The following is a 19,432-nucleotide window of genomic DNA, read 5'->3' on the forward strand; positions in this document are numbered from 1 at the left end:
GTAACACCCATGAGATGGTCCTATTACACAATTTACAGCCATCACTCATTTGTCCTTGTTTGTTATCAAACTTTAATGAGTTGTTTGCACACTTGGTGGTAATGATGGGTGGTACTTGTACACTTGTGAATGGGTTAAGACTGCTAAATATTGACTTTGAAGAAATGCACACTCTTGAAAATTACAACACGTTTTTTACAACAAAATGGACAAAATAGACAGTGACAGAACCACCATGGTGACATGCAGACAGTTTGGTGTTTTTAGACAAGTTGAATACCAAACAGTCAGATACTTCACCCTCTGAAATAGGCTTCTGACAAATGTACTAAATTTAAATAAGTTATAAATCTTTTTAGAAGGGATGTACCTGGGTAAAGAGGACATCTTGCCATATTGAGAAGTGGAGTAGGGTATAAATAGAAACATCTAAATGAGGCAGATCATAGTCAATCTCAGCCTCCTGGGATTTGCTCGGTCTCATCAATTTGAGGATGATTCTGTTACCACATACTTGTGTTTGAATCAAATCACCATGAGTTTGATTCCCACTTCAAAAAGGTGAGCATTTCATATTGTTTAGTAATTTCAGTGAAGATCCAAGAGATGTGTTCCAAATGAGACATTAAATAAATGAAACCCTATCTATCCTGATTGATACTTGTGCAGCGTCACATAATAAACCAAAGGATTTGCATCAGATCTGGCTAATGTTTATTCTTTCCCCAATATTATTACAAAGAGATATCTGGACTAAATTAGTTTATACCTGCTGCTTCAATTTTTCTGTTCATTCTGGTTGCTGAGTTTTCCTCTATGTTAGCAAAGTCAGGTTGCCATGTTGTATATGTTAGAACAGTAATCACATTTTAAAAGTATTTAATTGGCTGTGATTTGCTTTTTGATATTACAAGGTTGTAAAAGTTACAGTATAAAGACACATTCCTTTCCTAGTTCAAGAGCATAGAGTCTGATTGCACCATCTCATGGATGAAGAGTTTCTGACTTATCACCATTCTCACTGCTGGATTTGCATTTTCACATTTCAACAAATTCAGCACAGTCTTCCAGTGAAAGGTATTATGTTTTCATGATTTTACCTATCAACATATTGCTTTATTTTTGATAATGTCAAAAATGACATATTGTAAGTTTCTTAGAAGCACTGGCAAAATTCATCAAACGAAGTAACTCACTTCTGCCAAATCCTATGAATGTTGTTTGCATGACAGGCAAAAGCCCACAGCAAGTCATGAAACAGCCATGTTACAAAACAAGAACTGTGGATACTTTGCTGTTGGAATCAGTACGACATCAATCTTATTACTTGCTTAAGATCTTTAAACAGTTTTAAAATAAAGTAGAAGGCAGTATCATTTCAACTTACCCCTCTCAGACTCTGAAGATTCTGAACGTGGAACTGGGGACTTCAAGGACCCAGCAGCTGCTTTTTCTCCTTTAGTGCCTGTGTGACTTTCTTTGGATTTGGCTTCCTTTAGTGCATCTCTCTCCTTGGATGGTTCCTTTTCTTTCTCCTTTTCCGAGTGTGGCTTTGTTTCAGGACAACTGGATGTCGACCTGGATTTATCATCCTTTGCTGTCTTCTCTTCCTTCCTGATTTTCTCTTTCTCCTTCTCTTTTTCAGCTTTTGGTGTTTTCTCCTTGGTCTCCCGTACTTTTTCCTCTTTGTTTGCCCGTTCTTCTTTCAATTTCTCCTTTGAATCTTTAACTGTTGTTTTTGCCTCTGGAGGGACAGCTGGAATTGTCTTCTCCTTGTCTCTTTCTTTCCCACTTTTTTCTTTTTCTTCCTTCTCTTTTGTTACTTTGTTGCTGGAAAAAAAACGTAAGGTACATCAAAATAGTTCCCACATTATATACTGGTTAATGCACTATGCACGAGTGGATGACTCTATCTTTTGTGAAAACTCAGTTTCGCCTGGAACACAGAAGATAGCAGTAGGCCATTCAGCTCACCAAGGCCACCAATATGCAACAGGATCACAGCAGATCCTCTATCTCAACATTAGACTTCTGTTTTCTTCCCATGACACCTTTAGTTTGACAGTGATTTTTGAGAAGATTTGTTTCTCCGTGGCAAACTACTGGAGAAAGTGAAGTCACATTGTGTTCTAGCTAGGTGGATGAAGAACTAGTTGAGCAACAGGAGACAGAGTAGTTGAAGGGAATTTCTTGAAATGGAGTAAGGCGACCAGTGGTGTTCCACAGGGATCTGTGCTGGGGCCACTCTTATTTGTGAGATACATAAATGATCTGGAAGAGTGCATTGTTGGTCTGATCAGTAAGTTGGCAGATGGCATGAAGATTGGTGGAATAACAGAAAGCATAGGGGACTGTTAAAGAATACAGGAGAATATAAATAGCCTGGAGAGTTAGGTGGAGAGTACTTGTTGGGCTGAAGGGCCTGTTTCCACACTGTAAATAATCTAATCAAAAAAAAAAGTGGCAGATGGAGTTCAATCCAGGCAAATGTGAGGTAATGCATTTTGGCAAGTCCAATTCTGGAGCGAACTATACTGTAAGCGGAAGAGCCTTGGGAAAAGTTAATGAGCAGAGAGGTCTGGGAGTTCAGGTCCATGTACCCTGAAGGTGGCTGCACAGTTAGATAGAGTGACCAAGAAGGCATATGGTATGCTTACCTTCATTGGACGGAGTATTGAGTATAAGAGCTGGCAGGTCATGTTAAAATTGTACAAGACTTTGGTTTGGCCGCATTTAGAATACTGTGTATCGTTTTGATCGCCACATTACTAAAAGGATGTAGACGCTTTGGAGAGGGTGCAAAGAAGGTTTACGAGGATGTTGCCTGGTATGGAAGGTGCTAGCTATGAAGAGAGGTTGAGTAGGTTAGGATTGATTTCATTAGAAAAAAGGAGATTGAGGGGGGACCTGATTGAGGTCTACAAAATCATGAAGGGTGCAGACAGGGTGGAGAGAGATAAGCTTTTTCCCAGGGTGAGGGATTCAATAACGAGAGATCATGCATTCAAGGTGAGAGGTGAAAAGTTTAAGGGGGATACACGCGCAAAGTACTTTACACAAAGGGTGGTAGGTGCCTGGAACGTGTTACCTGCAGAGGTAGTAGAGGCAGGTACAGTAGATTCGTTTAAGTTGCGTCTGGACAGATGCATGAGTAGGTGAGGAGGAGAGGGATACAGATGTTTAGGAATTAGGCGATAGGTTTAGACAGTGGATTTGGATCAGTTCAGGCTTGGAAGGGCGAAGAGCCTGTTTCTGGGCATAAATTTTCTTTGTTCTTTGATGTTGCGTGGAGTGGAGGGGTTGAGCTATAAAAATATACTGAAAAGGCTAGGATTTTTTCCACTGGAGCGTGAGAGGTGGAGGACTAACCTTATTGAGTTTATAAAATCATGAAGGGCATAGATTAGGTGGATGACAAGTGTCTTTTTTGAGGGTGGGGGATTTCAAAATTAGGGGGCATTTTTTAAGTTGAGAGGACAAAGATTTAGAAAGGATAGATGGGGAAACTTCTTTTTAAAAAAACAAGAGTGATTCGTTTGTGGAAAGAACTGCTAGACAAAGTGGTGGATGCAGATACCGTTACAACATTTCAGTGACATTTGGATAAGTTTATGAAAAGGAAAAGATTTGGAGGGATATGGGCCGAGCGTCGGCAGGTGAGACTAGTATGGGAACATGGTTGGACCAAAGTGTCTGTTTCCATGCTTATTGACTCTATAACTCTAAATCCCAATCTAGAAATTTCTCTTTAATTCAATCCTAAATGATAGCTTACTTCAAAAATAATTTATAACAGGGAGCACATTGAGATTCCTACGTGATGAGCTATCATTAAATAAAAAGTATCAGCAATTCCAGTGTAAAGTCAAATTCTCACCTATTTACAGCATTACTTCCATTGCTGGCTGTGACTTTGGGTGTTGCATTAGCAGCTTTGTTAGTAACTTTAATGGCACTCTGAGATTTCTCCTTCAGTTTATCTGCTAAAAGAATAAAATAGAACAGACATTTCAGTTCATTCCATTCAAGATGGGAGTCTTGTTTTGCAAGCTCATACAAGTATACGAAGAATTTTTAAAAGGCAAAACTCAAACATATATATACTCCATATCTATATTTAATCAGAAGTTATTCCCAAACAATCAATTTATCTTGATACGTGAAGATGAAGTCTTTAAAGAAAAGAAACAAATAGCCTCAGCAGCTGGACAATCACTGTGGACTAAGGGCATTGACCCTGCGACAGGGTGACCTGCTGCTGCTTCTTCAGATGGGTATGGACACCTCTAAGCTTGTTTGAAATCCTGGGCCCAAATGTCTTCCATCTCCAGGAAGTTAATCTGGCTCCCAGTATCTCCAAGAAATCCAGTCTCCTTCAAATGTCCCCAAAAGCTTGACTCATCACTATACAAATCAATTTGGATCTGAAACAAAATGAGCAGAAGGCCATTTCACCTCATCAGCCTATTCGCCATTCAATGGGTTTATGACTAATCTGCGATTTAAATTCTTTAACTGCCTTCATTTCATATCAGATACTCAGGATTCACACAAAGAATTTACAACTTAGCTCAAGTTAAAGATAAATTACTGTTAATTTTCCCCTCCACTTCTCTCCTGAAGGCACCACAGAATTTGGCTGCAGTCATCAATTGTCCCATAAAGCCCTGATAAGCTGCATTTAACATTGTAAAACTGCTTTGCCAAGGGTACTTAATCACAGTGGACCTCACTGTGAACCTTTATCCGATCTTTATCCAATATCCATAAATATGTGCTGTTTGATAGGAAAGACTGGCTTTTGACCACTAAGCATATATGCAACAAAAGAAGCTCATAAGACTGAGGTCACCAAACTCAAGGTAGATGAAGAATGATACTAGCCCCATAAATATTTTTCCTGAATTACAAATCTGATGAAATCTTGAACAAAGATGATTAGTTGGTTGAGTTTTAATTGGCATAATCAGTCAAGCAATTGTAAATACCAGTCTCCTCATTTGTGCCTTCTTCTGCTTTAGCTGCATTGGTAGTTGCTGCAGCAGGTTGTGTGACTGTGCCTGGTCCATTTTGAACTGTTGCAGGCGTTGCACTCCTTGCTGGGGGATCTTTGTGGTGGAATTCATTTTCAGGAACCATGTATGGTTTCCTACTTTTCAACTGGCCAGAATAGCTGCAAGTCGCACAAAGTGTTAAACAAGCAAAGAAAAAGTATCTTGACAGACAACCATCAATGGAGTTACAAAATAACAACTATTCAATTTGCATGCTCTAAAATAAAAGCATTAATTGTTGAATGGAAATCTCATACGCAATGTGGAGCTTCTCAAAGCACTTTAAAGAATCATATCCGATACCCAAACATAGCTCATTTTGAATGAGAATGGCAGAATGGCATAGCTTTCAACTTTTCTAGAATTCCCAGAGGCATCGTGAAGCAGCCGCTCCAGTACTGTCTACATTCTGAATGATTTGACTTAGGTCACTCATCTCAGCTAAGTCTTCAAAAGTAGCTGAATTTGAACAAGTCTTATCTCTGAAAGATTTTATAATCCCATTTGCGAAAGGGTACAAAACACTCACTATATTCTTCAAACCAAACAAAAACCTAAAACGCTCTGAATTTTTGTATAATAGAAATTTAAATGTACAATACACATTAAATTTGCTGTATTTGTTCTCGATTTATAACCCTTTAAATGCATCAAGATTTGGCTTAGCAAAAATCTAAATTAAGTCCAGATGCTGACTCAAAATTCTCCAAGATGGCTAGGTCAGGTTTGGTCACTGTGCAAATAGACAGATTGAAAATATTGTAACCAATTAGGCTGCTGGAAAGCAAACTGCACTGTTCTTCCATTAATTGCCCAAAGTTAAATATCACTCAGAAATAATTGAAAGAAATAAGAGACTGCTGAAGGGGAACCAACAAAACAAAAATCAAAACCGTATAAGCCATTTGATTGAGGATCAAATAATAAAAAGCCACAAGTATTTGAAACATACTGAAAGTACACATAATTGCAATTTTTTTGGCAAAATATGATTTTATCGACCAATTTTCTGTCACTGAGTGAATACTAAATATTGAAAATACTATTTAACATCTTTACATGGAATAACAGAGCCACCTAGTGTTAAACATACACAGGATCGTTTCTCCCTCCAGGATTTTCTTCCCTTCCTTCTCCTAAAACGACAAATATACAAGAACACAGATCTAACAATTTGCAGCATACTTCCAGGAATCATCTACATGACCATTCTTTGCATTTGAGATGAGCTAATACCAGAAAACTTTATCATGATCAATGGTCAAACTTGATCTCAACAAATCTAGCACACCAAGCCTGACTTAATTTTCTCCTTGCACCTCGCTGCTGAAAGGCTGAGATGAGTTAGATCAACATTAACCAGTAAAAAAAAACCACGAGCCCATCTGGTTTGAACGACCTAGTACCAAGCAGTTCGGTTACCCATGACACCAAAGGGCATTCCAGACACATAGTTAACAGAAAGCTGCGCATTCAGAACATGTATCAAATCAAATTTCAACAATTCTTACTGTTATGAGGCTTATGCTCAGGTAAGAAGATACAAGTCCGTAAATGACAGTATTGATGACACCTCAACATAACTGTAATGGCTGGGAAGTACTATGGGACAGCTCAAGTTACGAAAGGGGCTATTTAAAGATAATACTTTAACATCAGGTTTTCAGTTTTCTCTGGATCACAGTGACTGTTTGCTTTTATAGTTATTCCGAGACTAAAGCTCAGATAAACATTGCAATGATCAAAAATTTCATATAGGCCAAACTAACTAAAAAACTGCATTAAAATGCAATTTTAGCCTCTTAGACATAAAAACGACAAGGTATATGATATTACAAAAGGCTTAAAAAATTAAAAGACAAAATATGCCAAGAAAAAGTAAGACACTTTTGCCCTTTTGAATTTGGATTGGGACAGAACAGCTTCATGCACATGGATTTTTATATAGATAATCCACCACTCTTTTACCAATAGAAGACTTATTGAATTATGAGAACAGGCTTCACATTTAATCCTTGGCTTGCGCCAAGTTGACAAATTTCAAGTTTTGTTTAAAAAGTGGGCTTGCTACCCCTGGAATATAAAAAGGCAATTTACAAAAGTACATTCTCATCCTTGCAGGTGCTAAGAAATATGATCTTTATAATGGCTTTACTTGACTCACCCAGGTTAAGCTGCAGTTTCACATTTAGAAGTTTTATTTCAAATCTAAACTGCCTGGTTCATTGCAGCAAATTCAACTCACTCAGTAATTCAATAACCATTAATGCAACACATATATTTGCTCAGTGACCTGGAAACTTCATACCAATGATTTCAAAAAGATAAATTGTATTTAGTTTTTTTTTAAACTGGATTGTTCAGCAAAATTTTCAAACAATTACTTTCTACCTCAGCAGGAAGTGCATGCAGTCACAAACTCTGGAACTTAGAGTCTTAATTTCAAATTAAATTTTACTAAGACTCAATAAAGATAATGGCCCAAAAATTACAGTAAGAAGCCAACAAGCTGCACACATTGTTTGTTGATCATGCCATTCCAGTTTATGTTAGGTGTACATAAATGTAAGGTGGAAGATGCATTCCATCCTCTCCAGGGCATTCATGACTGGAATGAATAAGGAAAGAAACTTGGTATGACTTTCACCAATCAAATTTCACTACAAGGTTCAGAATCCTTCAAACTTAGGGGAAGTGATGGCCTAGTAATATTATCGGCAGACTGTTAAAATTCAGAGACCCAGGTAACGTTCTCAGAGCTCAGATTAAAATCTGCCATGAGGTGGCGGTGGAGGGGGGGGGGGGGGGGGTTTGGAGGAGGGATCTGAATTCAATAAAATAATGGCGGAATTTCAGTTCTATTAAAATCTGGAATTAAGAGTTTATTGATGACCATGAAACTGTTGCTGATCATCACAAAACCTATCTTGTTCACTAATGTCCTTGAGAGAAGGGAACTGCTATCCTTACCTGGTCTGGCCAACATGTGACTCCAGACCCATAGCAATGTGGTTGACTCTTACTAGCTCACCACCACTTTTTCCAAGGGCAATTGAGATGGGCAATAAATGCTGTCTTAGCTCATCAATGAATTAAACAAAATTGAGAAATCAGTGTAAATTGGTAGCAAAGACATTGTAATCTAGAACCCGGGTTTGAATCCCACTATAGAAGATAGTGAAATCTGAATTCAACAAAAAATCTGAAATAAAAAGCATGTCTCATGGTGAACTTGAAACTACTGTTTACCGTCTACCAACACAGCCAGTTCACTAATATCCATCCAGGAAGGAACAGAAATTCAGTCAACTTTGATTGTTCCTTCAGCAGTTAGGGTGGGGCAACACAATGCTCGCCTTGGGAGTAATAGGTGTATCCCATTAATAAACATTAAAAATCCAGAGTCAAATGTCATACAGAATTAAACAAAGGGGATGAAAGTTTGGACAATAAAAAAAACTTGAAAAATTTTCTTCTATTCATTAGTGGGATGTTTGCATTGCTCGTGGAACCAGGATTTATTGCCCGTTCCTAGTTACCCTTGAGAAGGTGGTGGTGAGCGGTCTTCTATAACCACTGCAGTGCATTTGGTGCAGCAATACACACAATGGTGGACAGGAGGGAATGCCAGTGACCCTGACAGAACAACCAAATATGATCAGTTGCTTGGATGGGAACCTTCAGTTGCCACAGTCCTTCTTGACGATACTGGTTGTGGGTTTGATAGGTGCTATCTAAGCAATCTTGGTGAATTGCTGCAGTGCTTCATGTAGATGGTGCAAGTTACTACTCACAAATGGTGGAGGGATTAAATGTTTTTGGAAGTGGTGGCAATCAACCAGCCAGCTTTGTCCTGTATGGTTTCAAGTTTCTTCAGTTGTATTAGAGCTGCACTCATCAAGAGAAATGCCTTATTTGTACCTTGTTGATTGTGGATAGGCTTAGATCAAAATATTCCAAGGAATGACACTTCACATTTACAATAATGAATTTTCAGTGACATGGGGCTCATTAGCAGTAATGAAATGATCATCACATCATAACTTGCTGCAATGAATTTACTTTGCTTCTGCAGTGCAAGTACAGGAACTTTATGCCACTCAATGCATGAGGATTCAGAGGGTAAAACACTATTGTTATCAGATAGCAAAGGAAAGATGCTTTCTGACAGCAATCAGTTAATTTCAGTGTTGAGCTGCAGCCTTTCCTGAACCTGAACTCACTGTGGCACTTGGTCAGAAACAACAAGCAACATGAGACTCCCCTTAATTTTTCGCAATTTTTAGGTCATTAATTTAGATTTTCTCAGTTACTTTAATGCTGGTATTAATCCATGCATGGCAAAAACTAATTCAATTCTAAGCTAACACAGCTGAGAACTCGTGTTTAAACATGAAACAGATCTCTTTCATTGAACTACTTTGTATTAATTCACATTCATTTGATTTCACTTTGTTACCCCATAGCTAGAGCATAGAGATCAGGCCTTTTCTCCTTTTCTTCTTGACAAATTTTATGCACTCTTCGCTCCAATGCTTGACCTAGATTCAATACTTTGGGATACCAAGGGAGGACTTTAGTCAACACGATCAATATGTTCCGGATATGAACATACTCGCCAGTTTCAAGGCAGTGCACAGATGCCTAAAATAAGAAAAACAATAGTTGGACAACAGCTTCTATATCTGGCTTACATTATCTGTATATATAACATATGCAGTATTTAAATATATTTACTCCTAGAGCCAGAGTTAATTTTTGTTGAGCAAGCAGAAAGCAACCTGTATGGCCAGATGCAATATGTATAATCTCCCCAGCTCAGATTCATCCAATTTAAAAAAAAAGCCAGATCTTTGCAATGGATAATATTAAGTAGAGATTTGAGTCAACAATAAAAAGGACAAACAAGGTGTTGCATTATGGTAGGGCAAACCAAGGCACGACTTATACAAGTAATGGTGGGGCTGGAGGCCAGGGGTGGGGGCGTTGTTATAGAACAAAGAGATCTAGGGGTACAGGTTTACGCTCCTTGAAAGTAGAGTCACATGGAGACTGGGTGGTGAGGTGACTTTTGGAATGCTAGCTTTCATCTGTCATAGAACTGAGTACAAGAGTTGGGACATCTTACTGCAGCTGTATAAGACATTGATAAGGTCACATTTGGAGTACTGCATGCAGTTCTTGGTCACCCTAGTGTTGAAAGGATAAAATTAAACTAGAAAGAGTGCAGAAAAGATTTACTAGGATGCTATTTGGACTGGAAGGTTTGATATATCAAAAAGTGAGAGGCACACTGAACCTCAACCTCTTCAAAACCCCACTAATTAAATAAAATTGAAGAAACACCTCATTCTTTCTGCTAATAATAAAACTGGCATGAAATAAAGCGACAGTTTATCTGAATTCAAGAAAATCTAATGTTTGTTCAACAAATTTTCCCACAAGCAATAAAATTTCAAATAAGAAAAACTCACTACATTATTCTCTAATAAAACTTTTTTGTCAATCACACAAACACAAATCACTACATACCAAAAGTCACACTTCAGATCTCAACAAGAATACAATTCAAAGTCCCAAAATAAAAACTTTGCCCTTTATTCTGAGACTTTGCCTTCTGGTCCTAGACTCTCCTATGAAGAAAAACATCCCCTTCGCATTTACCCTGTCGAGCTCTTTAAAACTCCACAAGTTTCAACGAGATCACCTCTCATTCTTCTAAATTCCAGTGATTAAAGTCCCAACCTGTTTAATTTTTGCTCAGAAAATAATCCCTCCATATCAGGGATCAGCCTATTGAACTTTTTTTCTGAACTGCTTCCAATGAAATGACATATTTTAATACATAAGGGGACTAAACTGCTCACAACACCCCAAATGTGGTCTCAAAAGCACCTTGTACACCTGCAGCAAGACCTGCACACTCATATTTTACAACCCCTTCAAATAAGGTCAATATCCCATGAGCCTTCCTGATGACCGCTGCACCTGTGTGCTAGCTTTCTGAGTTTTGACTTTTTTATTTTAAAAGGAATCAAAGGTTGGGAACATACATACAGAATCACTGCAAAAGGTGAAGTAGCAAACTGCTTCTATGGAAAATCTATCAACATTTATCAAAGAAGAAATCCAATATTCCACCAATGCAAAATTCATTTTTCATGGTCAAAGAATTACGACTAAGAAGTTGAATTGGAAAGTCTCACTGATTTAAAAAAAGAGAGAGAAACACTGTTGAAACTTGGCATGTTAAACTCATTAGGACAAATGCATGAATGCCAACTTTCAAAGAGAGCAACACTTATCCCCACAGAAAAAGGGTACCAAATGGTTGGAAGATCGATTTCAATTAGTCAAGATGTTGCCATGGAAAACGCAAAATATTATTGAATTCTAAGCATTTGTTTATTTCAAGAATGGCATGATCCCAGGACAATTTCCTTTTTCTTGAAGGAATCATGTCCCTCTGCATAAATATATGCAACTTCTAAAAACAGTGAGGAAGCCCATTGTGAGCTTGACTGAGATCTTAAGTTGTTCATGAATGTAATTCTTAGCACACATGGGACTATTCAGCAATTGCAGTATCATACCGCACGTCAGACATAATATCTTGAGTTTTGTAAGTATGGGCTAGTTGAGTACAGTCATTATTCTATCTACTGTGAGCAGCAAAGTAATGTGCAGTTAAAATGATCAGTCAGTCATAACAACATACAGTCTACATCCTTGCATCATACCAGCATTGAAATTCATATCGACATGACTCATTTCTGTGGGAGACAAAATCATTTTGGCTTGACAACATTTCGTTAGTGAAAAGACTCATCTCTGCACAACAGCTCTTCCAGAATTACTGGATGTTGACTGGGCATTTCTATCATTTGCAATTTTCAAAACAAGGTGCAGAATATAATCCACTTTTTCACCATCTGCTACCAACCTATCCCAAACTCAACTAATGTCAGCAGTGGCATATATTTGATTCATTCTAGGTGAACATTTATAAGAGGCAAAGCTTACTTTGGTTAATTTGTAATGCCATTTATGTACAACGTGTCTGAAATTTTCATAATCTAATTGGTCAGCCTTGTTTCCTCCATCAAATCCACTTGCTCGTAATATTGTGAGAAACCCTGGGTAATTTCCACATTCCTAGAAAAGAGAAGAGAAAAAGAGCATAGAAGCTTAAAGCCGAGACAAAATGACAGATGGTTACATTGAAAACTCTTTGTTCACTAAGTGAGATGGGAACAAAGAAATAAACCACATCTAAAACATCATAAAAGATTACCTTATCATATATTGTTCTATCACTGTGCCATTTGGTGACCGTCTCCAACATGCTACAGAGAAACCTTCCATACCGACTGGCCTCATTTTCTGTGCAACTTGCAACAGTATAAATAATGTCCGAAAAGACCTAAGCACAAGAAAATATGCCTTATAATTTGCAACACTTCAAAAGTAACAAAATTGATTTTTTTTTTTAAAGTTTTATTAAAGCTTTGTTACCCGATCATAACACAGAAGTGTTGAAAAGTTAGGTGTCTTCAGCTGATGAACTAATTCTACAAACTTAGCGCAGTAAACTGCATCTATAGCTGAGAAAATACACCTTGGGAAGATGCACAATTGGAGGAATTTTGTGATGGTCTCATTTTTGGTTGATTCTGAGGGAAAATATAAAACAAATATCATTAAACGGATGTCTTATAAATGAAGAAAATAACATGACAATCAAGAATTTGCACCCGCCTGAGAAAAATGACCATTTTCATATTAAATCTTATGTTAAATTTAATCAAGTGGAGAAAATTCAACTCTAAATATACCAAAAATATAACAGTACAATCAAGTCAAATTAAAATCCCAGTCAATATGAAATCAAATGGTTTTGGCAATGGCTTGAAGATCTCTAAACTATAAAGGGGAAGGGCAGCCTTGCAGAGTGATAAAAGCATTCAAAACTCTGCCACTCATGTTCAAATTTGTGCCAAACCCCATTCTATACCTGGATCTACACTATGTTCTGCTAAAACACCAGAGTTAAGATGAATCATCAATAACAACACATGCAGATGCACTACTTGGAAAAGCTAAATTAAAAAATAGTCAGCAATGAAATATATTCATCACATCTTTCAGCCATGGATCAGAAGATAAAGATGGAAATACTTTTTACCAAGCGTAAGGAGCCAATATTATCTGAGCATTTTGAACCTTAGCAGGTAAAAGTCTCATGGCTATATTTATTGTCTACATGCACGAGATCATAAAATAACTGATGTGAGAACTGCCAACGATGCATTGCTGCAGTGTACTGATTTATCATGAAAGATTAAAACGGATTGTTATGTTAAAACTAGCATGCAGACACTGGTCATCAATGGCACCTTCCCAAACGACTAGCATTTTACTCAAAGATGAAGAAAGGTGACCATAAATGTGTCAAACTATATTGCAACCTCTTCTGGAAGAATGGTGAAAAAAGGATGCAAAAATCATACAAGATTCAATTAGCTGTCAGAGTCTGCATATCCAGGTTACTCTAAATATTGCTTCGCAACTGAATGCTGCAAGCTGGCTTTGAGATCCACGAAATTAAACACTGGAAGCTCCAAGCAAGACTTGTGTAACGCAATCACCCGCAAGCTCCCCTCATCATCTTGACTTGGAAATATATTGCCATTCTTTCACTCAGGCTGGATAAAAATCCTGGAATTCCCTCCATAATGGCATTAAACCCATAGCAAATGGATTACAGCAGTTCAAGAAGGTAGCTCACCACCCTCTCTCAATAAATGCAATAAATGCTGGCCAGCCACAATGAATAAAAAACTGTGCATGATTCTGCACCAAATCTATTCAAACGCATGGAACACTAGCTATTTATAAGTATTATGCTAACCATTCAGCTACTCATTTTTATTAATTTTTCATTTCTCAAACATACTGAGTTATTTAAACCTCTGTTACTACTCACTAGCAAGTAGCCAGTTGTCCTTTTCAAGCTTTAATCTCTGCAGAATTCTATGGGCATGCTCTAACTGCTTCTTTTCTTCTTCTTGGAGTTTGTCTTGTAAAGCCGTGCAGCGTTCTTTTTCTTTCTTTTTCTTATTTAGTGGCTGGTTGAGAAAAAATATTAAAAGCTGTCAATGCAGCACTGCAAGGGATAAAAATTTAAACTAGAACCTCTAAAATGTAGTTTCTACTTGTTAAAATTTAACATTTGAACTTCAAAATACTTATCTATGTAATGTTGTTTATATTCAGTTGAACATAAGTAATATTAGGCCCTGTGAATTTGTTTTACTTAAAATAGCAATTCTAAGAAATTAAACTGTTTCAGTCATGTGCTCCAACAATGATCTGCTCCTCAAAACCATAAGGCAGAACAATAATGACAATAACCAATTGTAATGAATATTCTAAACATTTAATTAAACAGTGATGAAAAACTTTACAACAGAAATTACAAGCCTTTGACCAATAACTGTTTTAAGGCAGTTGACAGAAAACATTGAAATCAAATAGAAGCATTTCACAGAAAATATATTTTTTGTATACTTACCATTTCCTGATTGTCATCAATTGCTTTCATTTGGACCTTCAATTTGTTTACTTCTCGGTCATAACTTGAGCTGGGGACAGCAAGGTCATACATGGAAAGAGACCAAAATGTGGCATAGAACTGAGGGCTGATATCATCCCATACTTTGGGAGGGTGAAGGGAGACCACAGCATCGTGCACAGGTGCCATCACTAATTCACATGCATTGATATACTTGTGAACTTTTTGTTGTTGTTTGTTCCCCTTTTCAGCTTTCTTCAGTTCATCATATTTGGACTAGAAAGAAGGAGGCAAACACATTTTTGTTTTTCAGATACAGTAAACTTGCTGTAGAAACAACCAACATGGTTTACTACATTTTCCCCTTACTATAGTTATCTACTCATACTCCCTCTTTCTGGTGCTTCTTCGCACATGGAACGTGTTGATTTTAACAGCGGCCTTTGGGCGGGGGGGGGGGGGGGGGGGTTAGGTGGGGAACTGTGATTAAATCTTATACATTCCTTCATGTGATCAGTAGTGAATGTCTCCACTTTACCACAGCTCATCAGCTCTGAGCCAATAAATTCACATTTACTCAAAGTTCCAGTAAAGGGCCAGAAATGCTGATCTCCAGCATATAAGGTTGGATACAAACTTAAGATCTTGACACTTGCTTTCAGACAGATGGTACAGGCATCTTTAGAATTATGCAATGTATTTCAAATAAATGTATTTCATAACTTACAAATACACCACTAGAATAAAGAAACACAGGCTAAAGCTTATGAAAGGGCATCTTTGGGCTGATGTCAGAAGAAAGTTTTCATATCAGCACTGATCAGCATCTAGGGTTAAGGCAGCATGTTTCAAAACTTAGTCAATAGTAGTAAATAACGTAATCTAGTATTTGCATGTATCTCCACTGGTTACCCACCACCGTTGACCCTTAAGTTTTAGTTCCAACTCCCACTTAAATATTATTTTACTCGTTTTCAAGTATTTTGGAAAAGTTGTAAATGCAAAGTGAAACAATTTTTTGTGCACAAGTAATTAAGACCTGGAAAGCATTGCCTGGAAGCATGTAGAGAGGTACAATTGAGGCATTGAAGAGGACATTAGGTGATTATGCAAACAAAAACACATATAGGATTATGGCAAAAAAAATAAGTTACAATGCACAGACAGCTAATGCAGACAACTGGTTAAAGGAGATCAAGTTTAGCTTTGTCCTTCAGATTGATCAGAGTACTGGATGCCTTTGGTTGTCAAATTTGAAACCTAATAGGCAAACTAAATCAGGAGAACACATTAACACAAGTTTGCGCCTTTTGAAATGGAACAAACAACATGGTCCATTTAGGAGACTGGCAAAGAAAGGTACAAAAAGAAACACTACTTGCAAAGGGTGCTATACGTTTGCAAGTCAATTTTGTGAACAGTGTTTGCTAGATCATTTATTAATTTTAAACCTGAAGTTGACTGATTTTTGTGACTCAAGTGCAAACTTAGCTGTATAGAATTACATTACAGATCAGTCTTGGCACTGGTAATACAAACACAGGTTTTATTAAATAAGCTAGATGAAAATAGTTCTGTAAGAAAGTAAAAATTTTTCTTTAGTTCTAACACAATACTATCCTGAAGAAGCTTGAAAAAAGGATTTCCTGGAAATAATTGCTTGTTATGTTGTAATTACACGTTAAGCTTTTAATCTGTAATGGTCATTTTCGAGAGACAGAACTTTCACTATAAATCTTTTAGCTAATTTCCACTATACAGACAAAAATTGGAAAATTAGTCTGGAAATTCCAAGGTTTATTCTTTTGACAAAAGATGACTTTCCTCGTTAATCAAGATTTTCACTAATATTTTATTTCTGTATAAAATTAATTAAATATTCTCAAGGTACCTTGAATCACCTCAATTCTAAAAGCATTTCCTATCCAGGGTATAGACTGTGCTTAAGAGGGCTCTTGTTGCACAGAGATAATGTCCCTACCTCTAAGCCAGAAGACCTGGGTTCAGGTCCAACTTGTTCCAAAGGTGCATAATAACATTGTTTAACAAGTTATTAGAAAATATCTAAATTGTGCTTAAGCAGATTCACATAATGTGAGCAATGTTCAGAAGAATATTTGCTTTGACTCCTTAAAAGAGAAGTTACAAAAAAAATGAGTTGATCACAGTATATTTAAAGTAGGAGTGAAATACTTTCATACAATCACGGAAGCACTACAGCATGTAAGGATGCCACTCAGTCTAGCATATCTGGTCCAATTATCCATTACGACTTACTGTAAATCACCTGTCTTTCTCCATATCCTTGAACACAAAAGATCATTCCACTCAAATAATACCAATGCCCTCTTTAATGCCTTAATTGAATCGGTCTTCACCACACTTTCAGAAAACATTGTGTGAAAAAGCTTGTTCTCACTTCACATTTGTGACACTGATCCCTGGGGAAATCTACTATAAATTTTGCTCCAGCCACCAAAGTGTTCACTGGGCACTTCAACCTTGTTTTTTTTATTACTCAGCCAATTTTGTATCCATGTTGCTATTGTACCCTTTACTCCATTAGCTATATCTTTTATCACAAATCTATTTGTGGCACTGTATCAAATGCCTTCTGGAAGACTATGTACATCAATCTACATCAACAGCATTACCCTCTTCAAGCTCTTGTTTCCTTTCCGAAAACACCTCGTTAGGAAAACATTATTTACCCTTCAGAAATCCATCAACCCTTAAGGTTCTTCCTAACCAAGCTACCTTTTCCACACAACTATTAATTCTATCTTGAATAATTATTTTGAGACACTTCCTGCCACTGAAGTTAAACTGATTGCTTTGCAATGTTTGGCAAACACTCTTGATCAAGGGCATAATACCTGCAATTCTTTAATCTTATGATACCTCCCCATAGTCACATGAGCACTGAACGATTGGAGCCAATGCACCTGCAATTTTCACACACCTCCTTCAATGTCCTTGACAGCATCTCATCAAGTCTTAGTGCCTTGTCAGTTTTAAGTATTGTTAGCGTCCTTGTGACTTGCTCCACATCATTTTTCGACTCTTCCAGAGACAGAACTTCCAAGTGGTCACGGCCTGGTAGCATCTAACTCCTTGAGAAAATCAGGTGCTAACTATTTATTTCACATCTCAAGCATCCACGTTGAAAATTTTTCTATAATCCCCATTCAGCCGTGTTCTTCATTTTACCACCCTTTTATTACTGATGCGCCTATAGAAATTTTGCAATTCTCCTAAATGTTGGCTGCCAGTCTTTTCTCTTTGCTTCTCACATTTGCTTTCTCACCTCCCTCAGAACTTTTAGATTCCACTTGAATCTCAACTGTACTCTTTAACCAACACTGTCATAAGTATGCTTTTCCTTCTTAATTTTATTTTTATCTCCTTTTCTATCCACAGAGTTTTGGATTTGTTTACTCTCCCTTTTTTTTGATGAAATACATCTTGATTGTAGCCAAACCGTCTCCTCTTTGAAGAGACCCTGCCCTCCTCTTATTCCACTCTTTCCAGTTCAGCCTCTCTCTCCATCTGGCAGAATCTAGAATTCGGGTCACTGTATAAAAATCAGGAATGCTCATCTACAGCACAGATTGTACAAAATATTTTCTCTGAGAGTGTTGAATCTCTTTGGAACTTTCTTCCTGAAAAAATGACAGAAGCAGAATTCTAGACTATTTTTAAGGCAGAGGTAGACACAACAGGTGAGAATGTGAATTTGATTTTGCAATCAAATTAGCCATGATCTCATTGAATGGCGGAGCAGATTCAAGGAGCTGAATGGCCTCCACCTAAGTCATATTTTCATATTCTAAATCTTACAAGACAATGATCACTGTCTCCAAAATATCCATCCACTGACATCTGATTTACTTGGTTCATCAAATTTTCAAGAACCAGATTCAACAGTGCACGTTGTGTTGGATTGGGCACATACTTCTGCAGGAAAGTTTCAAGAACACAAACAAGAAACACTTACCCCTCTCCACTTTCTACATAATCGCTGTCTCAGTCTACATTAAAGTAGTTAAAATGCTCCGTTATAACTGCTCAGTCGGATCGGCATCTCTCTGTAATTTCCCTGCAGATTTCTTTTTCCATATCTTCCCCAGAAGGTTAGCTGTCTAAGGCCACAGCAAGCAATGTAACCACAGCCTTTTTTGACCCTTAGCTCGTGCTAGATTGATTCTGTCCTTAAACACTGGGACAGCCATTATCTCGAGAACTGCAATGCTCTACTTAACCAATTCCAGCACACCGCTTCCTTTCTTTACATTCCTGCTTCTCACTGCTTTTGAGGAAAGAGTGGTGGAACAGTTCAGGGAAGATAAGGATTACTGCCGTGGTGGTAGGGAGACAGCAACGGTTCATCAACCCATAAAGCAACATCGTGCTCTGATATTTTCAGATGATCACCAATATTAGCACTTTGTTCCTAATGGGTTTTTCTGCACATTCTCTAACAAATAACCTGTTCCTTTAATTGAGGCACAAGTGTCACCTAGGAATGTGCATCCAGGAAAAGGCCAGAGCCTGAACACCCCATTACTTGCACCTCCTCTGAAAAGGAAGTATGCGAAACATCAAAGAAAGCATTGGCAAGATGTTCATATGCATCATCCACCAACACAATCAGCTTAACATATACTTCATTTAGATAAGAGTTGGAGGGACATTTTGGTGATGGTCCCATAACAGATGTGGAAAAAATGCCAGATGTCTATGACACTCTGATGACTGTCAGAGACCAAGCACAAAAGAAATGCCTTTGTACCCACTCTTAAGT

General features: G+C 37.5%; 1 protein-coding gene across 4 annotated transcripts in view; it reads right to left on the minus strand.

The window, feature by feature from the left end:
• The window catches only part of thoc2 (THO complex 2), a 149,222-nt gene that overhangs the window by 30,661 nt on the left and 99,129 nt on the right, over window positions 1–19,432 (minus strand). For all 4 annotated transcript variants that reach the window (XR_015758635.1, XM_043704869.2, XM_043704870.2 and 1 more), the window contains 9 exons: window positions 14,629–14,904; window positions 14,041–14,182; window positions 12,570–12,727; window positions 12,349–12,477; window positions 12,078–12,209; window positions 9,514–9,698; window positions 4,989–5,173; window positions 3,878–3,983; window positions 1,388–1,830 (listed from right to left, as the gene is read on the minus strand). Coding sequence is in view for 3 of the 4 variants with exons in the window: in XM_043704869.2 (XP_043560804.2) it covers window positions 1,388–1,830; window positions 3,878–3,983; window positions 4,989–5,173; window positions 9,514–9,698; window positions 12,078–12,209; window positions 12,349–12,477; window positions 12,570–12,727; window positions 14,041–14,182; window positions 14,629–14,904 (1,756 nt within the window). In the remaining variant the exon portion in view is untranslated. The remainder of the gene's footprint in view (window positions 1–1,387; window positions 1,831–3,877; window positions 3,984–4,988; window positions 5,174–9,513; window positions 9,699–12,077; window positions 12,210–12,348; window positions 12,478–12,569; window positions 12,728–14,040; window positions 14,183–14,628; window positions 14,905–19,432) is intronic.

The sequence above is a fragment of the Chiloscyllium plagiosum genome, unplaced genomic scaffold, assembly GCF_037043375.1.
Source record: "Chiloscyllium plagiosum isolate Xiang-an unplaced genomic scaffold, Cpla_swu_hap1 HiC_scaffold_11, whole genome shotgun sequence".
Classification (NCBI taxonomy): domain Eukaryota; kingdom Metazoa; phylum Chordata; class Chondrichthyes; order Orectolobiformes; family Hemiscylliidae; genus Chiloscyllium; species Chiloscyllium plagiosum.